This window comes from Sus scrofa, chromosome 5 (genome assembly GCF_054392235.1).
Source record: "Sus scrofa isolate SSC_HxYL_T2T_F1_AM1 chromosome 5, Sscrofa_HxYL_maternal_Yorkshire_Landrace_v2.0, whole genome shotgun sequence".
NCBI classification, from domain to species: domain Eukaryota; kingdom Metazoa; phylum Chordata; class Mammalia; order Artiodactyla; family Suidae; genus Sus; species Sus scrofa.
This window is the reverse complement of record NC_139387.1, coordinates 37,065,263-37,088,924: the sequence shown is the minus strand read 5'-3', so window position 1 is coordinate 37,088,924 and position 23,662 is coordinate 37,065,263. Positions and strand designations below refer to the sequence as shown.

The 23,662-nt window shown below is 39.4% G+C and overlaps 2 protein-coding genes across 15 annotated transcripts in view; both read right to left on the bottom strand.

Moving 5' to 3' along the window:
- MDM2 (MDM2 proto-oncogene) overlaps window positions 1-23,662 on the bottom strand; it is a 71,103-nt gene that overhangs the window by 37,395 nt on the left and 10,046 nt on the right. For 5 of the 13 annotated variants that reach the window (XM_013997706.3, XM_013997707.3, XM_005663964.4 and 2 more), the window contains 6 exons: window positions 20,294-20,361; window positions 20,066-20,162; window positions 14,523-14,683; window positions 9,312-9,467; window positions 6,897-6,974; window positions 1,859-4,449 (listed from right to left, as the gene is read on the bottom strand). In XM_013997706.3, coding sequence (XP_013853160.1) covers window positions 3,874-4,449; window positions 6,897-6,974; window positions 9,312-9,467; window positions 14,523-14,683; window positions 20,066-20,162; window positions 20,294-20,361 — 1,136 coding nt within the window. In that variant the 3' untranslated portion in view covers window positions 1,859-3,873. 13 annotated transcript variants of the gene reach the window in all.
- Window positions 1,859-22,723, bottom strand: LOC146403331 (uncharacterized). Of its 2 annotated transcripts, none has more exons than XM_084956333.1 (7): window positions 21,732-22,723; window positions 20,294-20,361; window positions 20,066-20,162; window positions 14,523-14,683; window positions 9,312-9,467; window positions 6,897-6,974; window positions 1,859-4,449 (listed from the first exon to the last, which is right to left on the bottom strand). In XM_084956333.1, the coding sequence occupies exon 1, from the start codon at window positions 22,579-22,581 to the stop codon at window positions 22,246-22,248; it is 336 nt and encodes a 111-aa protein (XP_084812459.1). In that variant the 5' UTR covers window positions 22,582-22,723; the 3' UTR covers window positions 1,859-4,449; window positions 6,897-6,974; window positions 9,312-9,467; window positions 14,523-14,683; window positions 20,066-20,162; window positions 20,294-20,361; window positions 21,732-22,245. The 2 variants fall into 2 exon arrangements, with proteins under 2 accessions (XP_084812459.1, XP_084812460.1); XM_084956334.1 differs by having other exon boundaries at window positions 1,859-4,387.

The following is a 23,662-nucleotide window of genomic DNA, read 5'->3' as shown; positions in this document are numbered from 1 at the left end:
ACACACAATGGAATACTACTCAGCCATAAAGGAGAACAAAATAATGCCATTTTCAGCAACATGGATGGAACTAGAGACTCTCATACTAAGTAAAATCAGTCAGAAGGAGAAAAACAAATACCATATAATACCACTTATATCTGGAACCTAATATAGGGCATAAATCAAACTATCTACAGAAAAGAAACAAACTCGTGGACATAGAGAACAGACTTGTAGTTGCCAAGGTGGGGGGGAGGAGTGAGAGGGACTGGAAGTTTGGGGTTAGTAGATGCAAACTATTACATTTATGGATAACAATGAGGCCATGGATATATAGCACATGATCCAATCACTTGTGACAGGATAGAAATATGAAGAAAAAAATGTATATATCTGTATGACTGTGTCACTTTGCTGTACAGCAGATATTGATAGCACATTGTAAATCAACTATACTTTAATAAAAAAAAAATTTTTTTTAAACCAAAAAGGTACTTTAGGGAGTTCCTGTCATGGTGCAGCAGAAATGAATTCAACTAGGATCCATGAGGATGCAGGTTGGATCCCTGGCCTCGCTCAGTGGGTTAAGGATCCGGCGTTGCCATGAGCTGTGATGTAGGTTGCAGACATGGCTTGAATGCCATGTTGCTGTGGCTGTGGTGTAGGCCAGCAGCTGTAGCTCTGATTAGACCCTTAGCCTGGGAACCTCCAATGCTGCAGGTGTGGCCCTAAAAAAATAAAAATTTAAAAAAAAAAAGCAAAAAAGTACTTTAATGTTCACAGTAACACCGTTTACAACAGCAAAGATATGGAAACACCCAAAGTGTCTATCAACAAAAAAATGGATAAAGATGTGGTACATGTGCATACCCAGCCATTAAAAAAGAACAAAATCTTGCCATTTGCAACATGGATGGACCTAGAGGTTATTACACTATGTGAAGTAAGACAGGTAAGGACAAACCCTGTATGCTTTCACTTTTATGTGGAAATCTAAAAAACAAAGGGAGTTCCCTGGTAATCTAGTGGTTAGGACTCGGCATTTTCATTGCTGCCGCAGGGGTTCAATCTCTGTTCTGGCAACTGAGATTCCTCATCAAGCTGCTGCATGCCACAGCCAAAATTTTTTTAAAAAATAAAAAACAAAGGAACACAACAAAACATAAACAGAGTTAAAAATACAGAGAACAAACGTGGTTGCCAGCAAGAAGGGAAGTGGGGGGATATAAATAAATGAGGGAAAAATAAACAAGGGAGATTAAGAAGTACAAACCTTTAGTTGCAAAGTAAATGAGTCATAGGTGTAAAATGTAGTGTACGGATTTTAAGCAATTACTATGTCATATCTCTGTATGGCAACATCATAACTAGGCTTATTGTGGTGATCATGTTAAAATGTACAGACATACCAAATCACTGTCATATAACAGGAACTAACATAGCATTGTAGGTCAACTATACTTAAAAAAAAAAAAAAAAATCAGAAAAAAAGAGATCAGATTTGTGGTTATCAGGGGTGGAGTGCGGGGAGGGGGGTATTGGATCAAGGCAGTAAAAAGGTACAAGTTCCCAGTTATAAGATAGTAAGTACTAAAGACATTTGTGTAACACTAAAGACGTGTGTATAACATGATAAATATAATTAACACTGCTATTTAGAGTTCTTTCTCATCACAAGAAAAATCATTTGTCCTTAATTTTGTATATGAGATAATGTTCATTAAACTTATTGTAATAATCATATCATGATATAAATAAGTTAAATCATGAGGCTGTATATCTTAAACTTACACAGTGCTGTACATCAATTATATCTCAATAAAACTGGAAGAAAAAACTCATGGGAAAATCATTTATATGATTCAAAAACAACATATTTAAACATTTAATAAGATCTTTTATTCATAAATCAATAAATAATATGTCTTCTATACCTAAAAATTTAGACAATGAGGAGCATGTTAGTAAATGAAGGTAATATTTACGGCCCGAATATACACCGAATGTACAGTTGTCCCTCAGTATCCATAGGGGATTGGTTCCAAGATGCACTTCTACCCCTGGAATACCAAAATCTGTGGATGCTCAAGTCTCTTATATAGTATTTGCATATAACTTATGCACCTCCTCCCATATATTTTATTTATTTATTTTGCCTTTTTTTAGGGCCGCATCTGTGGCATATGGAGGTTCCCAGGCTAGGGGTCAAATTGGAGCTACAGTGGCTGGCCTTCACCACAACCACAGCAACGCAGGATCCAAGCCATGTCTGCAACTTACACCACAGCTCACAGCAACGCTGGATCCTTAACCCATCCTGAGCGAGGCCAGGGATCAAACCTGCAACCTCATGGTTCCTAGTTGGGTTCATTTCCACTGCACCACAATGGAAACTCCACTCCCAAATATTTTAAATCTCTCAATTACTTCCAATACCTATTGCAATGCAAATACTATGTAAAGAGTTGCAAGGCACAGCAAATTCAAGTTTTCTTTTTGGAACTTTCTGGCATTTTTTTCCCTGAATATTTCCAAACCATGGTTGGTTGAATGCATGGATGTGGAACCCACAGATACAGAGGGCTGACTGTACAATGTTTATAGGCTCATTTTTACTTCTCTCTCCTCAGAGATGATCAATTCTACTTAGTTTATTATAAATGTCCAATTAGTAAAGGCTTTATTGTATTTAGGACTCTTTGGCTAAGGTACTGATCCCTCAGCTATTACTTACACATCTATACAAGATAAGTCATGTTTGCGGGGGGGTTAAAGTTTAATACAATGTTCTGTAACTGGCATACAAATTTGCCAAGGATTATCCCTCATTTCTATTCTAACATACAGATCGGCTGATTTTACTGACTTCAACTAAGTATGTCAAATGTTACATTGGGAAAAACCACTGGGACCTTAAATCGAACTTATTTTCCCTATTTTGTTGAAGAGTTAATCTAGATCAAGATGTTAATCTATGCAGTCTGAGAGTTATCTTAGAATTTTGTTCTAAATCATTCTTCAAGTAAAGAGAGCAAAATTTGGGGACAATTTAGGGAAGTTATAACATTTCCAGGCAGTATAAAAATAGTCCTTCTGTTTATTAAACTTCTGAATTAGTCTTTGTGAATTCACTAGACTGGCCTTAAGCAAAAATATGAAGCCTAGGTAACTACCAGGGACTGTGTAACTTAGCCCCAAAAGGCACTACAAAGTATCTTAGAATTGTTTTCCAACTTAGGGAAATAATAGATTGCACTAAATTCTGAAGTTATTCATGGAGATGGGCCCGGAAACTTATTAAAATGACCCCTAGGACCAGGGAGCCTTAACAAGTTTTATCTTGTGGGTAAATAATGACTAAAGCCAGACTTCTCAACAGACGTCATTACTCCCCATTCTTTACCATACCCAAGACGCTAGAGAAGGAGAAGTACATTTTAATTTACAAAGCACCAAACATAGCTACCTATTTCTGCTATCGAGAAAGAGTATTATTTTAGGGGGCTCTGAAAGACTAGAGAACTATGAACTGGAAAGTTTACGAACATCTAAAGTCTTTCACGCAAACTTTTCCTTCTTACATAAATGGTACTAAATAAGTTATATCTCAGTGTCCTAATTATATATATATATTTTGGATGGTCAGATATTTCTCATTTAAGAGAAAGTGGAAATTATCTGAAATATGGGGGGGGGGATGGATAAGCTATATACCCAATTAAAAGTACATTAAAACCCTAATATAAAATATAAACAGAAAGGGCATTTTCCTAAAAGGAAGTAAATATTCACTATTGTTTTGATACAGGTAAAAAAATAAAAATAAATTTCATGTTGTCTAAATTTTTAGGCTTAGTGAGAAATATATAATTATTTTTATAGATAGTTCAACTAGGGGAAATAAGTTAGCACAATCATTTGAATTGGTTGTCTACATACTGGGCAAGGCTTATTCCTTTTCTTTAGCTTCTTTGCACACGTAAAGCATGCCATAAGATGTCCTGTTTTGCCATGGACGATGCAACCATTTTTAGGTCGACCTTGGCAAATCACACAAGGTTCAATGGCATTAAGAGGAAAACTAGATTCCGCACTTTCTTCTTTGTCTTGTATTTCTTCCCTCTCAATCTCTTTGACATCTTCTTGGCTACTATAAATGATGCTATTAGAGGTTGATGGCTGAGAATAGTCCTCGCTTTCTTGGGATAGGAAGGCTTGTGGGATCTTATCATCATTTTCCTCAGCACATGATTCTCTGGAATCATTCACTGTAGGTTTCTTACAGTCAGGGACATCAAAGCCCTCTTCTACTTGTGTTGAGTTTTCTAGTCTGGCTTCCTCAGGCATCTTCCCTTTATCTTTCCCTTTATCTTCAGGAAGCCAATTTTCACGAAGGGCCCAACATCTGTTACAATGAGGTGGAAGGGGAGGATTCATTTCATTGCATGAAGTACACTTCCAATAGTCCTTCAATGAAATAAGACAGAGTTAAGTTTCTGTGACCTTTCAATAACTAGTTACAGTAATGCTAGGAACCTGTTCGATATGTCTAGGGTAAAATGTATCATACGGCTCAATTTTCAGATTTTTTTGGTTTTGGGGTTGGTTATTTGTTTTGTTTTGTTTTTGTCTTTTTAGGGCGGCACCCACGGCATGTGGAAGTTTCCAGGCTAGGGGTCGAATCGGAGCTGTAGCTGCCAGCCTACACCACAGCCACAGCCATGCTGGATCCGAGCTACATCTGTGACCTACACCACGGCTCATGGTAATGCTGGATCCTTAACCCACTGAGCAAAGCCAGGGATCAAAACCGCATCCTCACGGATACTAGTCAGGTTTGTTACTGCTGAGCCACAACAGGAACTCCCAGCATTTCAGGTTTTACATAAAATATTCAACATTTAACAGTTTCTCCTTAAACATGAGACTGTAAATACATTTTTTCCCAATTATGCTCAAGATTTCTAAAACAACAAACAGAAAAATGTATTCACTGTGACCTTACCCATGTACCTATAGAATTATCTGTTTGAGGACACAGATACGAGTTGGTTCACTTAATTGAAATAAGTGCCATGGGATCTTCTCCTGTAATAAGGCCTGTACACACCCCACTCCCTTAAAGGCTCAACCCTGATACTGTACCGAGTTCACCAAATCAATCTAGACAAAACCACTATCCAATCTGCCACTGACTAACTCCCTTGGAAGTGTTTTAAAACCAGGGCTCGACAGGGTGTTCCCTAACTTCAACCACAAAGGAAATGCTAAAAACATTCTTTTCAATGGCTAAACTCTGCCACATTTTTACTATTCAAAACGTATGCCCCTTGCTTGACTACCTTTTTCTGTGTTCTCATCTCTGTAGCTGCTCACTGCTTCATCCTTATTCCAACTTCTTATTTCCCAAATCTTTCTACCCATGATGCAATTTTGATAACAAACTCTTCCATATCCTTAGCCTCTTTGCTGAACATATCCTTATCTCCCTGTCTTAACAGAAGCATGGTTCTTGCCTGAGGACACTACATGTAAAACTTGCCATAAGAAGTCCTTCCTATTTTGCCACAAATAATGTAACCTTTTTAAGTTGCTTGACAAATGACATAAGGTATTAGCAATAAAGGTGGAAACTATTCATTCTCTTTCAAGTTGCAAAAGTAGGTCTCTACCAAATGATAAAACCAAAGACAAAGGTCTTATAATCCAGGAAGAAAGCGCTTCACAGAGTTCAATAAATAACAAGACAAACATTTCACTCAACCTGACATCAAACTGGCCAACTGGTTGCTTCAATTATTTTCTAATATAGCAAAATATTTTCCAAAAATTTTACAATTTCACCTTTTTAGCACTTGGATAGTTAAGAAATTGTCTCTCAGAAAAGAGAAAAATGAGACTTAAATATAATAAATGGCAGTATTAATAACAAAAATTAAAGCAGTAAAGTTTAAAGAAAATATAACCAATACCTTAGGAACCCTGTGAAGCATGAAATGTAAATGCTTAAGTCCCAATTTCTTCAATAGGAAATCCTACCACATTCTCTAATACAAATCAATATGAAATATATTTATATTTGATAAGACTCGCAAAATGTTGTAACTGTTAGAGCTAGGTGGTAAGTACAATGGAGATACGTATTTTGAAATTCTCCATAATGTTGTTCAAATGCCAGCACAAAAAAAAATTAAAAATATAGCAACCAATCTCAACCCAATAAAAGAACAAAAATATTTTAGATCACTTAAACTTCTATAAAAATTATCTCAGGGGTTCTCATCATGGCTCAGCAGAAACGAATCTGACTAGTATTCATGAGGACGCAGCTTTGATCCCTGGCCTCACTCAGTGGGTTAAGGATTTGGTGTTGCTGTGAGCTGTGGTGAGGGTCGCAGACATGGCTCAGACCCAGTGTTGCTGTGGCTGTGGTGTAGGCCAGCAGCTATAGCTGCAATTTGACCCGTAGCCTGGGAACCACCAGATGCCCCAGGTGTGAACCCTAAAAGACAAAAAAAAAAAAAAAAAAAAAAAAAATTACCTCATGTCAGGAAGTAGACTAGATATATTTTCTGCTCTTGACCTCAATGTTATTGTTTGATTCCTTAAAAAAGTAAATGCAGAGTTCCCATTGTGGCTCAGTGGTTAACGAACTTGACTAGTATCAATGAGGACATGGGTTCGGTCTCTGGCCTCGATCAGTGGTTTAAGAATCCAGAATTGACGTGAGCTGAAATGTATCGCAGATTCGGCTTAGATCCCAACTTGCTGTGGCTGTGGCGTAGGCCAGCAGCTACAGCTCTGATTCGACCCCTAGCCTGGGAACCTCCATATGCCATGGGTGGGTCCCTAAAAAGACAAAAGATGAAAAAAAAATTTTAATAAAAATAAATAAAAAATAAATGTATACTTACCGCTAAGGAAATTTCAGGATCTTCTTCGAAGGAATCTGTATCACTCTGCCCAGCCTGATACACAGTAACTCGATATACCTAAAAACAAAAACAAAAACAAAAACCCATTAGCTTCAATTCATCACCTTTCTCTTTAATCAATAAGGATTCTTAGTGGTAAGACCTAAACAAACAACATGTACTACAGCTGTCCCTCCAGAACTGTGGGGAGACTGGTTCCAGGTACCCCAGGGATCTGAGGCTCAAGTCCTTTACATAAGATGGCACAGGGAGGAGTTCCCATCATGCCGCAGTGGTTAATGAATCCAACCAGGAACCATGAGGTTTTGGGTTCGATCCCTGGCCTCACCCAGTGGGTTAAGGATCTGGAGTTGCCATGACCTGTGGTGTAGGTCGCAGATGCGGCTCGGATCCCACGTTGCTGTGGCTGTGTCGGAGGCCGGCAGCTACACCCTGATTCAACCCCTAGCCTGGGAACCTCCATATACCGCAGCTACGGCCCTAGAAAAAGCAAAAAGACAAAAAAAAAAAAAAAAAAAAAAATTGAAAAAGGAAAAAAAAGACGGCACAGTATTTGCATACAACCTATGCACACCCTCCCCATACTTCACATTGTCTCTAGAATACTTATAATACCCAATACAATATAAATGGTATGTAAAAAGTTGTAAATATAATGTAAATACTATATAAATAGTTGATGGCCCACAGCAAATTCAACTTCTGCATTTTTGAACTTTCTGAGAAATTTCTTTTACTCAAAATATTTCCAATCTGTGCTTGGTTAAATCCACAAATGCAGAACACATGCTAAGGAGATTCAACTGTGTTATATACGAGAAATCTGGAGTTCCCATCGTGGTGCAGTGGTTAACGAATCCGACTAGGAACCATGAAGTTACGGGTTCGGTCCCTGCCCTTGCTCAGTGGGTTAATGATCCAGTGTTGCCGTGAGCTGTGGTGTAGGCTGCAGACGCAGCTCGGATCCTGCGTTGCTGTGGCTCTGGTGTAGGCCAGTGGCTACAGCTCCGATTTGACCCCTAGCCTGGGAACCTCCATATGCCGTGGGAGCGGCCCAAAGAAATAGCCTAGAATAGATTTACAAGGAGATCCTGCTGAATAGCATTGAGAACTATGTCTAGATACTCATGTTGCAACAGAAGAAAGGGTGGGGGAAAAAACTGTAATTGCAGTGTATACATCTAAGGATAACCTGACCCCCTTGCTGTACAGTGGGAAAATAAAGTTAAAAAAAAAAAAAAAAAGAAATAGCAAAAAGACAAAAAAAAAAAAAAAAACACACACACAAAAAAAAAAAAAAAAAACTGGATATACGAGAAATCTGAGACAAAAGTCAAATAGAATGAGTGAGTATAAAGGGAAAGAAACAGAGGACAGTAAAATCCTTACCCACTATGTTAAAAAGTCAACACATAAGATGTTTAAAATGAATAAAGTAAAAAATTCAGTATAAGGATTTTTGTTCTAGAAATATGAAGGTTTAAATTACAGTGAAACAGCCAGAAATGTTGAAGCTGGTCACTTTCAGGAAAACAGATCTGGTGCTACTATATGACTAACTGCACGCATGCTTTACTTTTATAAAAAGTAAATTAAGAGTGAAAAAGGGGAGTTGAATTAAATTTTTTTTTTTTTTGTCTTTTGTCTTTTGTTGTTGTTGTTGTTGCTATTGAATTAAATATTTTTTAAAATGAGTACACTTTTTATAAGAATGCCCATTAAGGCCTACTGACTGCTTGACATTATATATATATATATATATATATATTTTTTTTTTTTAGGGCTGCAGGTGCAACATATGGAAGTTCCTGGGCTAGGGGTTGAATTGGAGCTGTTGCTTCAGCCTATGCCGCAGTCACAGCAATGTCAGACTCAAGCCACATCTGTGACCTACACTACAGCTCACAGCAACGCCAGATCTCTTAACCCATTGAGGCCAGGGATCAAACCCGCATCCTCATAGATACCAGTCAGGTTCGTTCCTGCTGAGCCAAACAGGAACTTCAAGACATTATATTTTTAAAAATATAAATGAGAAAACAATGAATTACAAAGCCTCAAGTTCACAAAACAATGTTTTAGTTTGAATAAATGAAGAGTCAGATGTGATGTGAAATCTGAATACGTTTCTTTTTTCTTAAGTGAAAGCAGGTTTATCTGGAGAGACACACATTCCACAAAGCGTGGGTGTCTCAGAAGGCAAGAACTGACTCCAGGGCACTGGTCCTCTCGGAAAGTGAGAGCAGCACTGGGAGATAGACATCCATCCCATAGACAGAATGCAGTTGGTCTCAAAGGCAAAAGTGGCTCTGAATACATTATTTCCATCCCATCAGTCAACAGATATGGAAAGTATTTAACGACATTAGAATATAATCAAAGAAAAAAAACTACCTCATCATCTTCATCTGAGAGTTCTTGTCCTTCTTCACTAAGGCTATAATCTTCTGAATCAAGAGACTCAACTTCAAATTCCACACTGAATTGATCTGAAACTGAATCCTGATCCAACCAATCACCAGAATGTTCACTCACACCAGCGTCGAGATCCTAAAATTGGGGGGAAAAAAAGTGACTTAATGTACATCACCTGTCGGCCTGTAACAGCTTCCTAACTCATCCCTGTGAACCTAATTTGCCCTCAGTTCCATCTTGCACACACGATGACACTAGGTTAAGCTTCTAGGTTGATGACTAGATCAATATTTTCTGGGTTCCAAACCCCATTACATGAAAGAAAAAGCCATGGCATTCAAGGTATATTACCATTTTCATGTTGCATGATTATATCACCATTTTCATATTGTATATCACCATTTTCATACTGTATATCACCGTTTTCATATTGTATGACTATATTACCATTTTCATATTAGCTCCATCTAGACAGTCCCTTACTCCCACGAAATACAAACGATTAGCCAGATGTGGGTTGTTTCCTAAACCAAACTTCAACTTCCACTTTCCCTCTATAACTGGAAACACTTGACAGTTTTCAAATCATGCTCATCCTTTTCTGCCAAAGCCTTTGTCAATACTATAACTAAAAGAGCACTTCCACCTTTAATTATCTTTACTACTAACATGATATTATTGAGTATTATATATTTCCCCACACCAATCATGCAGAACAATTTTGCATTCATGTTTCTTATATGAATTATACATACTTTAAGGATTAAGACATGGTCTTAACCATCTCTGTACCTTCAGACTGGGAGAATGCTAGTAACTACAACATATACAATAAATACGATTTATGTTTAATGAACTCTGAGAATGATTTCTTTGGAAGAGCTTTTGGACAAAACTTCTAAAATTTATTTTAAGTATCTGTATCTGCTCATGAGATCCTTTATTTTCAAACTTTGATTAACAGTATAAGAATCTAAGATCTTCAGGCCCGTATTTGCAATTAGTGGCTAAGGGTATAAACATACACAGAGTAGAAGGCTAGAACTAGAAAAAGTCCCCAGGTCTATTAGTCAGGATATATACATTCTTATTCTAGATTTGACACTTAGTAGCTTCTAACCTTAAACATATTTAGCTTGTAAAGGTGACGGTTGTATCATCTATGAAAGAGTTGGATTAAATGATCTCTAATACTTTTCACCATTTATAAAAACAGGAGTTCCCATTGTGGCACAGTGGAAACGAATTCCACTAGTATCCATGAGGCCGTGGGTTTGATCCCTGGCCTCCCTCAGTGGGACGGGGATCTGGCATTGCCATGAGCCGTGGTGTAGGTCACAGATGCGGCTCAGATCCTTCACTGCTGTGGCTATGGTGTAGGCCAGCTATGGCTCTGATTTAACTCCTAGCCTGAAAACCTCCATATGCCACAGATACGGCCCTAAAAAACAAAAAATTAATTAAAAAGAGAGACAAAAGTAGCTTTCAGAGTTCCCTGATGGCCCAACAGTAGTTAAGGATGTGGCATTGTTACTGCTGTAGCTCAGGCTGGATCCATGACCCAGGAAATTCTGCATGCCATGAGAGGTGCCCAAAACAAGAAAGCTAAAAGAAACTCTTTAGCTTTCAAAAGTTTTAGCTAATGTTCAAAAAAGAAAAACCCAGAAACTTTTAAATGATACATATTTTTAAAAAAGCATCAGCTGGGCCTGATCTAGAAAGATACTAAAATCCCCATTTTTCTGAATTTCAATTGTGACAATTTTTAGTTATGTGATCAAACAAGTTATCTGAAATTCCCCAAGTCCTACTTTTCTTATCCGTAATGGCGTTTGAGGTTGCTGAGGTGATAAAGTGTCATGCTAACTGCCTAGTATTGAGCCTAGAACATAGGCTCAGTTCCCCACTGTATTAAACCCAAAGGAAAGAAAAGATGGGAGGCAGGTGCACTTGCCTTTAACTTCCTTCATAAACTGATGAATGACAATACCAAATAATAACATTCTTATGTGAGGTAAGCTAAAATAAAGGGGGAATAATATTGGCCCTACCAACCAAAGGCTTTTACAACTAGGAATTTTCCCCCCAAAAAAATAGGTTTTTCTGAAGTTCCTGTCATGGCTCAGCGGTAACAAGCCCGACTAGTATCCATGAGTTGGATCCATGAGGCAGTTCAATCCCTGGCCTTGCTCAGTGGGCTAAGGATCCAGCATTGCCATGAGCTGTATGTAGGTCGAAGACACAGCTCGGAGCTGGCATTGCTGTGGCTGTGGCATAGGCTGGCAGCTGCAACTCCGATTCAACCCCTAACCTGGGAACTTCCATATGCCAAGGATGCAGCCCTAAAAAGACAAAAAAAAATTTTTTTAAAATTTTTAAATAGGTTTTTAATAGAGAGAATTTTTAGAAGAGAGTGTAGGCTAGAACTAACCAAAAAGAAAAAAGAAAAAAAAGTAGACATCCTCTCTATCAAAGACCTATTGTCCCAGGCAGAAAGAACAAGGACTTTTAATATCATTTAGCTAGAATTCTGAAACAACTTTAACCAAGACTGTAAGTTTAATGGGGCAAAGTCATTGTATTTAAATCATTTGTTAAGAATAAAATTATCCAAACATGAAGTTTGGGACACATCAAATTTTCTTCAATTGGATCCAGTTTTTAGATCACACATAGCTGCTCTCAAGAACCTGTATTTTTTTCATAACATGTATTGACTGTTCTAATTATTTGTTTGCTTGCTGATGACCTGTCTCCCAATGAGGGCAGGGATCATATCTACCTTGACTACCACTGTATCTTCTGTGCCAAAGGTAACCTGGCATAGAAAAGACACAAATATGGAGTTCCCATCGTGGCGCAGTGGTTAACGAATCCGACTCGGAACCAAGAGGTTGTGGGTTCGATCCCTGGCCTTGCTCAGTGGGTTAAGGATCTGGCGTTGCCAAGAGCTGTAGTGTAGGTTGCAGATGCGGCTTGGATCCCGCGTCGCTGTGGCTCTCACGTAGGCTGACAGCTACAGCTCCAATTAGACCCCTAGCCTGGGAACCTCCATACGCCGTGGGAGCGGCACTAGAAAAGGCAAAAAGACAAAAAAAGAAAAGAAAAGAAAAGACACAAATATCTACTGAATGAAGAGCTCACACGCCACGAGTAACAGCTCTACTATATAACTCTCGCAGGCACATCTGTATCCATAAAATCACTGCTTTGGTTCAGTTCTTTTCATCTTTTAGAGAACTATAAAATGATCACTTATATCCAGAATAATAGCCATGAGACACTGCTGTATCACAAGTAAAGATTCCAATTTTAATAACATTTTAAAGACAAATGCTTAATGACAAGGAAATATTCTATTTGTCAATTCTTTTTCTCTCTCTCTCTTTTTTTTTTAAAGGGCCACATCCATGGCATATGAAGTTCCCCAGACTAGGGGTAAAATCAGAGCTATAGCTGCAGGTCTACACAGCCACAGCCATGCCCAGATCTAAGCTTCATCTGCAGCCTCTGCCTCAGCTTGTGGCAACACTGGATCCTTAACCCACTGAGAGAGGCCAGTAATCAAAATTGCAAGGATACTAGGTCAAGATTCTCAACTCACTGAGCCACAGTGGGAACTCCAAGCACTCTTGATTAGCACAAACTTCTTTACAAAACTTCCTTCATTAATAGCTCTTAAGAGTTTTAATGTTGGCTAATATTTGGAATTTTTTATCAATAATCAGAAAGTACTGATACTCTCCCATCATCCATGCAATAATATACCCATATTTCACAGCCTCAGTAGATAGACTTTCCCTGATGTCCAGACTTAGGAGTGGCAAATGTGAACATCAGGCCATGCTCAATTTATTTGCTGACATCTATAATAAGATATTTTCACTCTAACTATTCAAGACAAAATTGCCTTAGAATCTTAAGATATTTAACTGAACTAAATTTTCATTTTTCTTCCCTTACTTTTTAAACAGTAAAACATCTAAGTTTTCAAACTACTCTATACTCCAATTTATTTGAATTTACTATTGGTATAGTGGCCCACAAAGATTTTTCCAATATGTAGGGTGACATTAATAACGATTAATATTGGTACCAATTTTATCAACTTCACTCCTGTGAAGACAGTGCAACTCCGCTCCCCAAACCTGGGATTAGAGTGGGGAAAATCTAGTTTTACGTGAAAGAAAATTTACCAAGTGTGTAACAACAATCACATATCATACATGTGCATTCTATTTGAATGTTTATTAGGACTGCTAGAACTAGACTTTAAAAATAAGAGAGTCTTGGAATTCCCATCAATGGCTCAGTAGAAACGAAAACTGACTAGCATCCATGAGGAGGCAGGTTCAATCCCTGGCCTGGCTCAGTGGGTTAAGGATATGGTGTTGCTGTGGCTGTGGTGCAGGCCAGCGGCTACAGCTCCAATTCAACCCCTAGCCTGGGAACTGGGAACCTCCATATGCCATGGGTGCAGCTCTTTAAAAAAAAAAAAAAAAAGATAAAAATAAGAGAGTCTTTAAGTCCTCTGGTGGCCTAGCAGTTAAGGATTCATCATTGTCACTACTGTGGCTCAGGTTTGATCCCTGGCCTGGGAACCTCTGCGTGTCCCAGGCACAGCCAAAAAAAAAGTTTCTCTGAGGGATGGATGAAGACATGGTACATATATACAATGGAATATTACTCAGTCATAAAAAAGGATGAAATAATGCAGCAATTTGGATGTACCTAGAGATTATCATACTAAGTGAAGTGAGTCAAAGACAAATATCATATGGAATCATATGGAATCTAAAAAGATGACAAAAATGAATTTATTTACAAAACAGAAACAGACTCACAGACTTATTATGATTAAAAAAAACAAACTTATGGTTACCTAAGAGGAAAAGTGGAAGTGGGGAGGGCTATATTAGGAGTTTGGAATTAACATAAACCCACTACTGTATATAAAACAGATAACTAACAAGGACCTACTGTATAGCACAGGGAACTACACTCAATGTTCTGTAATAACCTTTATGGGAAAAGAATCTGAAAAATAATGTATGTATATGCATAAATTAATCACTTTGCTGTACACCTGAAACTAACACAACATTGTAAAGCAACTATACTCCAATATAAAACAAAAATTAAATTAAAAAAGAAATCAGAGTCTTGTTTTATTTAAAATGAGAAGATTACCGGATTTGATGGAGTCCCTGTTGAATCACTGCTACTGCTTCTTTCACAACATATCTCCCTTATTACACATAGAGCAAGACTTTCATCAAAGGAAAGGGAAATATTATCAGATTTGTGGCGCTTTCTTTGTCGTTCACCAGGTAATTCATCTGAATTTTCTTCTGAATATGAAAAGAAAAAAATTTAATTAATTTGCTATACCATAACTTATTTAGAAATTGAGCTATCTTAAGCACCTTTGAACAAAAATTGTTTCAGTGAAATTCAACAGACAAAAATAGTGAATTACTACTGTTTCAAAAGTCAACACTCTTTAGGATTTCCCGTCATGGCTCAGTGTGTAAAGAACCCCACCAGCATCCATGAGGACTCGGGTTCGATCCCTGGCCCCACTTAGTGGGTTAAGGATCTGGCGTTGCCATGAGGTGTGATGTAGGTCGAAGACGTGGCTTGGTCCCAAGTTGCTTGGCTGCGGCATAGGTTGGCAGCTGCAGCTCCAATTTGATCCGTAGCCCAGGAACTTCCATATGCCCCAGATGCAGCCCCCCAAAAAGAAAAGTGAACACTCAATTTATTGGATCTCTCCAATTGAGAGAGAATGCTACATTTTTTAAAAGCTTTTTAAGCTTGTTTCAGAACTTCACTTCTATTAAGTCACCATTAATCTAATCCATCTAGAGTTTTTACTAACCCGTTTAGGATTTTACTGTCAAAAGCAACTTCAGGGAGTTCTCATCATGGCACAGCAGAAACGAATCTGACTAGGAACCATGAGATTGCAGGTTCAATCCCTGGCCTCGATCAGTGGGTTAAGGATCCCGCCACTGCCATGAGCTATGGTGTGGGTCACAGACGCAGCTCAGATCTGGCATTGCTGTGGCTCTGGCATAGGCCGGCAGCAACAGCTCTGATTAGATGCCTAGCCTGGGAACCTCCATATGCATAAGTGTGGCCCTAGGACAAAAGAGGAAAGAAAAAAAAAAAAAAAGCAAACTTTAAGAAATAAGATTTCACTTTTTTCCCTAGAAAGAACCTGAATTGTTTAATTTACTTAGAAGGTATTCTTAATGTTTTAATTTCCTCAGTACACAGTATTTTCTCTTTTTTTTTTTTTTTGTCTTTTTAGGGCTGTACCCGTGGCATATGGAAGTTCCCAGGCCAGGGGTTGAATCGGAGCTACAGCCACACGGGATCCAAGCTTCGTCTGTGACCTACACCACAGCTCAGAGCAAAACCAGATCCTAAACCACTGAGTGAGGCCAGGGATCAAACCCGAGTCCTCATGGATACCAGTTGGGTTCTTTTCTACTGAGCCATGATGGGAACTCCTCAGTATTTTCAACAGGAATCAAAACCAATAAAACTGGTCTTTCTTTTTTTAAATGGCTGCACCCACAACATGTGGAAGTTCCTGGGCCAGGAATTCATTTTAATCAATTCCCATCAGGTTGGGTCAGGTCAGGCCACACCTCTGCAGCAACATGAGCCACTGCAGTTGGATTCCTAACCCACTGTGCCAGAGCAGTAACTCATTTTACTTTAAATAAATTATCTCTGACTTAAAGTCAGAATGTTACCAAATCTGTCAGAAATATAATGAGTCCTACCTTATACTACACATACAAATAAACTCCAAGTAGATTAAAGAACCAAACACAAAAAACAAAAATCATCCAACTCCTTAAATAAGAGACTACACTAAGGTGGGGGGAAGTACCACGAAACACTGTAAAACCCTCAAGAAAAGAAGACGATCAAGATTAGCTTACGTTGGCATTACCATTGTGGCTCAGCAGCAACGAATCCAGTAACTAACCCAACTAGTATCCATGAGGACACCGGTTCCATCCCTGGCCTTGCTCAGTGGGTTAAGGATCCAGCATTGCTATGAGCTGTGGCGTAGGTCAGAGAAGCAGCTCGGATCCCATGTGACTATGGCTGTGGCTGTGGCCAGCAGCTACAGCTCCAATTCGGCCTCTAGCCTGGGAATTTCCATATGCCACTGGTGTCGCCCTAAAAAGTCCAAAAAAAAAAATTAGGTTATGTTAATTGAGGTTTACATGGCAAATGAAACACTATAAACAAAAGTTAAAAGGCAAATGTCACACTAAAAGTATCTGCAACAAATATAAAATGGTTAATATCCATTTTACACAAAGTCCTCCTACCAATAAGTGAAAGACAAACTTGACCCAAAAAAAAAAAATTCTGGAGTTCCCGTCGTGGTGCACTGGTTACCGAATCCGACTAGGAACCATGAGGTTGCGGGTTCGGTCCCTGCCCTTGCTCAGTGGGTTAAGGATCTGGCACTGCCGTGAGCTGTGGTGTAGGTCGCAGACACGGCTCGGATCCTGAGTTGCTGTGGCTCTGGTATAGGCCAGTGGCTACGGCTCCAATTAGACCCCTAGCCTGGGAATGTCCATATGCCGAGGAAGTGGCCCTAGAAAAGGCAAAAGACAAAAAAAAAAAAAAAAATTCAAAATTCAGCAGGTTATGAACCTGACTAGCATCCATGAAGATACAGGTTCAATCCCTAGCCTCACTCAGTGGGTTAAGGATCCAGGGTAGCTGAGCGCGGCGTAGGTCACAGACGCAGCTAGGACATGGTGTTGCTGTGACTATGGCATAGGCCAGCAGCTACAGCTCCGATTCGACCCCTAGCCTGGGAACTTCCACATGCCACAGGGGCAGCCCTAAAAAAATACCTTTTTAAATTTTTAAAGCAAAAATAAATAAAATTAACATTTTTTTAAATTCAAAGATATGAAAACATAATTCATAAAATACAAATGACAAATAAACATATGAAATACACTCAGAGATTTGGGAGAAAGGACTTTATTTATTTATATACTGTTGATAGAAATATGAAGCAGTGTAACTTTATGGGCAGTTTCTCTATACTATATAAATACTTGCATAATCATTTAGGAATATATGGGCAAGGACTCTCACTGTAGCCTTCATATATTCAATATCTAATAGGGTTATGAAATAAAACCATATATCTGAAATAGGTATAAATCACACTTCTGCTCACTCCATTTCCCTTTCTTGACCTTCCTAGAAGTTACCTCCCTTCCTCCGAATTCCAAAAACACTCTCATACCCTGTAAGTAATTTTGTCTTTATCTCTACATCACAAGTTCATGATACAAGTTCTTAATCATGTTTGCATTCCCTCTAAAAAAAGGTGATCCTGGTTTGAAAAATGTGGGCTAGAAGGCTGAAACCATGCTGTTGATCCGTATTTTTCTCTATTAAAAATAACATTTGGAGAGTTCCCTGGTGGCTCAGTAGATTAAGGATCAAGCATTGTCACTGCTGTGGTTTAGGTCACAGTGGTGCAGGTTGCGTTCCTGGCCCGGGAAGTCCTGAATGCCATGGGCATAGCCAAATAAGTATTTGTTTCAAAACATTTGAATAAAAAGAATTTAATTTTTATTCTTTTTTCCTGCTTTTAGGGCCGCACCTGCAGCATATGGATGCTTCCAGGCTAGGAGTCTAACTGGAGCTACAGCTGCTGATTTATGCCACAGCCACAGCAACGCAGGATCCAAGCCACATCTGCGAACTAGCCACATCTGCGAACTACACCACACGGCGATGCCAGATCGTTAACCCATTGACCAGGCCAGGGATCGAACCTGCAACCTCATGGGTCCTGGTTGGATTTGTTTCCGCTGTGCCACAACGGAAACTCCTTTTTTTTAAATTTTTAAAATAAAATTTAAAAATAAAAATAAATAAATAATATTTGGGGCTTTTTTCTGATTATTAGAGTATTATATTAATTGCTGTAAAAATCTCTAAAAAACAGAAAAATAAGTACCTGGTCTTGAAAGGCTGAGGTAGAAGACTTCCCGGCAGAGAAAAAAAAAGTGCAAACAGCCATAAAGCAATAAAGAGCTTTGACTTGTTTGAGGAACCAGTCAGTGCAGCTGAGTTCCTACTGTGGCCCAGAGAGTTAATAACTGCAGCACCTTGGGTCACTGCAAAGGTGCAGGTTCTATCCCTGGCCTGATAAAGTGCTGCAGCTGTGGTATAGGTTGCAGCTGTGGCTCGGATTCAATCCCTGGCCTAGGAACTTCCATATGCCATAGGTGCAGCCATAAAATTAAAAAAATAAAAAGATTAAAAATACAGTGAGGAGTTCCCACTGCAGTGCAATGGGACCAGAGCTGTATCTAGAGTGCCGGGACACAGGTTCAATCGTCGCCTGGCACAGTGGGTTAAAGGATCTGGCATTGCCACAGCTACAGAGTGGGCCACTCAGATCTAATCCCTGGCCCAGGAACTTCATATGGCTGGGAGTGGCCACGAAATAAAAGAAACAAAATGGAAAGAGAGAAAAAAAAAAGTGAATCTATTTTAATATAGTGTAATTTTTTTCATTTATCTTTTTTTCTTTTTATGGTGGCACCTATGGCACATGATAACTCCCTGGCCAGAGGTCATATTAGAGCCACAGCTGCAGGTCTACTCCACAGCCACAGATAGCAACACTGGATCCTAGCCACATCTCTGACGTATGCCACAACCTACAGCATAGCCGGATCCCTAACCCACTCAGTGAGGCCAGGGATGGAACCCACATCCTCATGGACATATGTCAGGTTCTTAACCTGCTGAGCCACAACAGGAACTCCTCATTTATCTTGTTTGTTTTTTTTTTTATTTATTTATCTTTTAAATTCATTTAATACTAATTTGGCATAAGGTACAGCTATAACTTCATTTCTTTTCCCCCAAATAACAAGCCATTTGTTCTAGCCCCATGTACTTAGTAAGACATCCCCTGCCTTTGTTGCCCTTTGCCCTCACATACAAAATTCTTCTCTGGCTTTATCTACTCTACTTCACTGATCTGCTGAACTCTGTTTTTCCACCTGAATTATAGAGTTTCGGTAATTACAACTTTTATCAGGCAACAGCCACCTAACTCAGTATTTAAATTCATTGGTATGTTTTATTAGAACAACACATGCTTTAACTGCTAAGGCGACTAAGAATAATGACTAAAACAGAGCTTATACCCTTGTCCTCTATTATCCTCTAATAGCAGAGCACTGGCTAACTATAAAATCCAGCAGGACACAGTAAACTGTGCCTGTTGTAGTCAACCAGAAAAAATGTTGCTAGGAAAGCAATTCTTAAACCAAAGAAATCACATAAAAGTGAGAAACTCATGGAGTTCCCATCATGGCTCAGCAGTTAATGAACCTGACTAGTATCCATGAGGTTACAGGTTCCATCCCTGGTCTTGCTCAGTGCGTTAAGGATCCAATGTGGCTGTGAGTTATGGTGTTGGTCGCAGATGGCGCTCAGATCCCATGTTGCTGTGGCGTAGGGTGGTAGCTGTAGCTCCAACCCCTAGCCGGGGAACATCCATATGCTGTGCATGCGGCCCTGAAAAGACAAAAAAAAAAAACTCATAAATTCATTCATCTAAACCAAAACAGCACAATTTTATAAGCCTAAATGCACTAAAGAATAAACACTGAAAAGCTGTGTGAAAGTGCCAATTAAATATTCATATATACCTGTTTCACTAACTGCTCTCCTTCTAGATGAGGTAGATGGTCTAGAAATCAAGTCTGAAGATGAAGGTTTCTCTTCCTGTAGCTCCTGCACAAGGTCCTAAACATTCAAGGAAGGGGAGGAAAAAACCCTCAAACTTAATTTACAACACCAAGAAACCAAAAATTCATTGTTTTAAATATCCTTCCCAATTTTCAAGAAACATCACAGTGGAATGAGTCCAAGATCACCTTTTGATCACTTCCACCTTCAAGGTGACACCTGTTTTCACTCACAGATGTGCTGGAATCTGACGGTTCTGATGGAAAATAAAAACAAAGAATCACAAAATAAGAAAGCAAGGGCTATTCAATAGCTGTTAGTCCAGAACAAACCCCTTTCACAACTTAACCTTTCAACAAACATTGAACATGTGTGTAGTCTCCCAAGAGTCATCCTGTGCTAGACACTAGAGATATTAACAGATAAATTTTAACATAGAAGATACGTAAGAGTAACTATAAAGTGCAAGGAACACACTCCAAGTATCATAAGATAAGTTAATGGAGAAGACAGAGCAATGGAGTTCCCACTGTGGTGCAGCATAAACAAATCCAACTAGGAACCATGAGGCTGCAGGTCGATCCCTGGCCTCACCCAGTGGGTTAAGGATCCGATGTTGCTGTGGCTGTGGCGCAGGCTGGCAGCTGTAGCTCTGACTGGCCCCCTGGTCCGGGAACCTCCATATGCCAAGGGTGTGGCCCAAAAAAGCAAAAAAAAAAAAAAAAAAAAGAACAGAGTCAGGGCAAGGTCTGAGGAACAAGGAATCAGGGAAGGTTTCATGGCAGAATATCTAGAAGTATGACTGGGAAAGGCCATTCCAGACTGAGTGAACACTGTGTAAAAAAAAAGCGTCCAGATCTGTGTAAAAAAAAAGAGTCCAGAAGTGAACTACCAGTGTTTGTTTCAGGTACTTCATTACTATGGAAATGTAAAGGAGGATCATAAAGGGTAATTATTCAACACATTTACTAAACACTCTGTTAATGAAACATTGTACCGTACAATGCAGAATGCAAACCTGAATAGGATACAGTAAATAGATGTGTAAGCAAGCAAACGTAACAGCAATATAAGAAAATGGAGGCATTCCCATTGTGGCTCAGCAGTAACCGAACCCAACGAGCATCCATGGGGACATAGGTTCGATCCCTGGCCCCACTCAGTGGGTTAAAGATCCAGCACTACCGTGAGCTGTGGTGTAGGTAAAGACGTGGCTTGAATCCCACGTTGCTGTGGTGGAGGCCAGCGACTGCAGCTCCATTTCGACCCCTAGCCTAGGAACTTCCATATATCGCAGGTGCCGCTCTAAAACAAAACAAAACAAAAAGAATAAAATCTATATACAGAATAATGAAAGCAAAAAGGAGTGGTCCCTTCATTCTGGAAAGTAAATAAGCTTGAGAACAGTTCTTTTGTTATTATTCGAACAACTGAGCAAAATAAAATTCCAGTTTATTTTTGGACAGCATTGTTTCACACATACATCAAACAGGCCAAAAAACAGCACACGAAAAAACCCAGCAACTTCCCAGATTAAAAAAAAAGGAAAAAAAAGAAACCTTTTATCTTTGGCCTTTTTAACCATCTCACACAAACCAATTACTTATAGTACAGCTATGTACATACACAAAAAAAGTTACTGGAACGCTCGGAATAAGATTCTCTTGCTGTTCTTTTTGCTTTTTTTACAAGGTTTTTCTTCTCCTTTGAGATTATAATGAACATGGTCACATCGCAAGTAAAGTCAGAAGTAGGACAGGAAGGCTGGTTTGGTCATCCGAGATCATTAAAAATGGCTGACCCTTCACAATAGGTACAAAAATATAAAATGTAAATAAAAAGGACAAAGTTTCCTCTTTAAAGTTCTTTAAGAAAAAAAGCAGGGCCTTGAAAGTTTTGGTTCTTTCTTCCCTCCCACTGCAAATTCACACAGTGGTTTTGGTTGGGTGGTGAAGAGCATATGCCATCTGTAGGTGGCACTGCCAGTGGTTGGTAGGCAGGCAGGCGGGCAGGCAGGCAGGACTCTCTACTTGAAGATGACCACGTTTAAGAATTTGTGAAATTGAAAAGTGGAGGGTAAATAGGTCATGATGGGTTTTGCTTGGTTTTTTTTAAAGTTTAACTCTTCCTTTTTTGTTGTCTAGTCATCCTCACTGGTGTTTTGCTGCTTGGAGTCAACACTGTCATCTTCATCATCTTCAGCTGCCCGTTTGCCTGTAGCTTCGTCAGCTTCCTCATCTTCATCTCCATCCTCTTCCTCACCATCACCTTCCTCCTCCTGCTCCTCTTCTTCCCCACCTTCTTCCTCTTCTCTGTCTACCTCACTGTCAGCCTCCTGGTCCCCAATTTTCTTACTGGCATTCCCATCAGAATGTGCCTCTCTCTCGTTTTTCGCCTCCTCCACAACTTCCTTCTTCTCTTGTAAGTCCTTGGTGGTGATCTCGGAGCTGGTACCCACGGCTTGGGCTTCTGACATGATGGGGCAGGCCAGTAGTCCGATGCAGCAGATTACAAAGAAAGTGGGAGTCCAAGGACTCTGGCAACAAAGCTGTGGTGGCAGAAGTGGCTGTGGCGAACAGAGAGCCAGACACAGGAACAATGCAAAGATGGCTTTTCAGAGCAGCCAGTGAGGCCGAGAACAATTCTTAATTACAGTTCAAGGATGGACTTTTTTTTTTTGGCTGCACCCATAGCATATAAAATTCCTGGGCCAGGGATCAAACCCGCGCCACAGCGGTGACCTGAGCTGCTGCAATGACAACAGTGGATCCTTAACCTGCTGCGCCAAAAGGGAATTCCAAGGATGGACTTTTTAAGAAGCCTGTGGTTTACTGGAGCCAGATCCTATCAGCACTCCCAAGCAGACTATGCACATTTCTTCCTAACTCCATGTTTGCAGCTGAAAATAGTCATGGTGAGAGTATTTATATCATGTAAACCAGTAACCACAAATCAAAGCTCTTCCCCTGGTGACTGGGTTGTTAAACATTTACCAGCATATCACTATCTGTTTAAGTGTATCTTTCTAGAATAAGAACCTAGCACTTTCATCTGATTTTCTATCAAAGGGATATATAACCCAACAATAACCAGTTAACAGCTACAAATCTAAAGGAAGGGAAGTACAATGTCACTCACCTGAATAAATTGGTAAACAAAGTTTTGTCTATTATAAAAAACACACAAGGAGTTCCCACTGTGGCTTAGTGGGTTAAAAACCCAACATAGTGTCCATAACGAGGCAGGTTTGATACTTGGCCTTGCTCAATGGGTTAAGGATCTGGCATTGCTGCAAGCTGCGATGTAGGATGCAGAAGAGGCTCAGATTCTGCGTTGCTGGGACTGTGGTATAGGCATGCAACTGCAGTTCCAATTCGGACCCTAGCCGGGCAACTTCCATATGCTGCCGGTACAGGCATAAAAAGGAAAAACACACAGAAGAAAAGGACCAATCCAAATGGTTCTACAGAGGTATTTGTATTACTCCCCAAAGTCTCTGAATATATGTTTCAAGGTTTGATCGTATCTCTATTCTGCAGACGCTTTTGAAGTTATTT

Bases quoted from the DNA above. Each gene is read 5' to 3' on its own strand.
- LOC146403331 (XM_084956333.1), bottom strand. From the start codon at position 22,581: ATGTCAGAAGCCCAAGCCGTGGGTACCAGCTCCGAGATCACCACCAAG.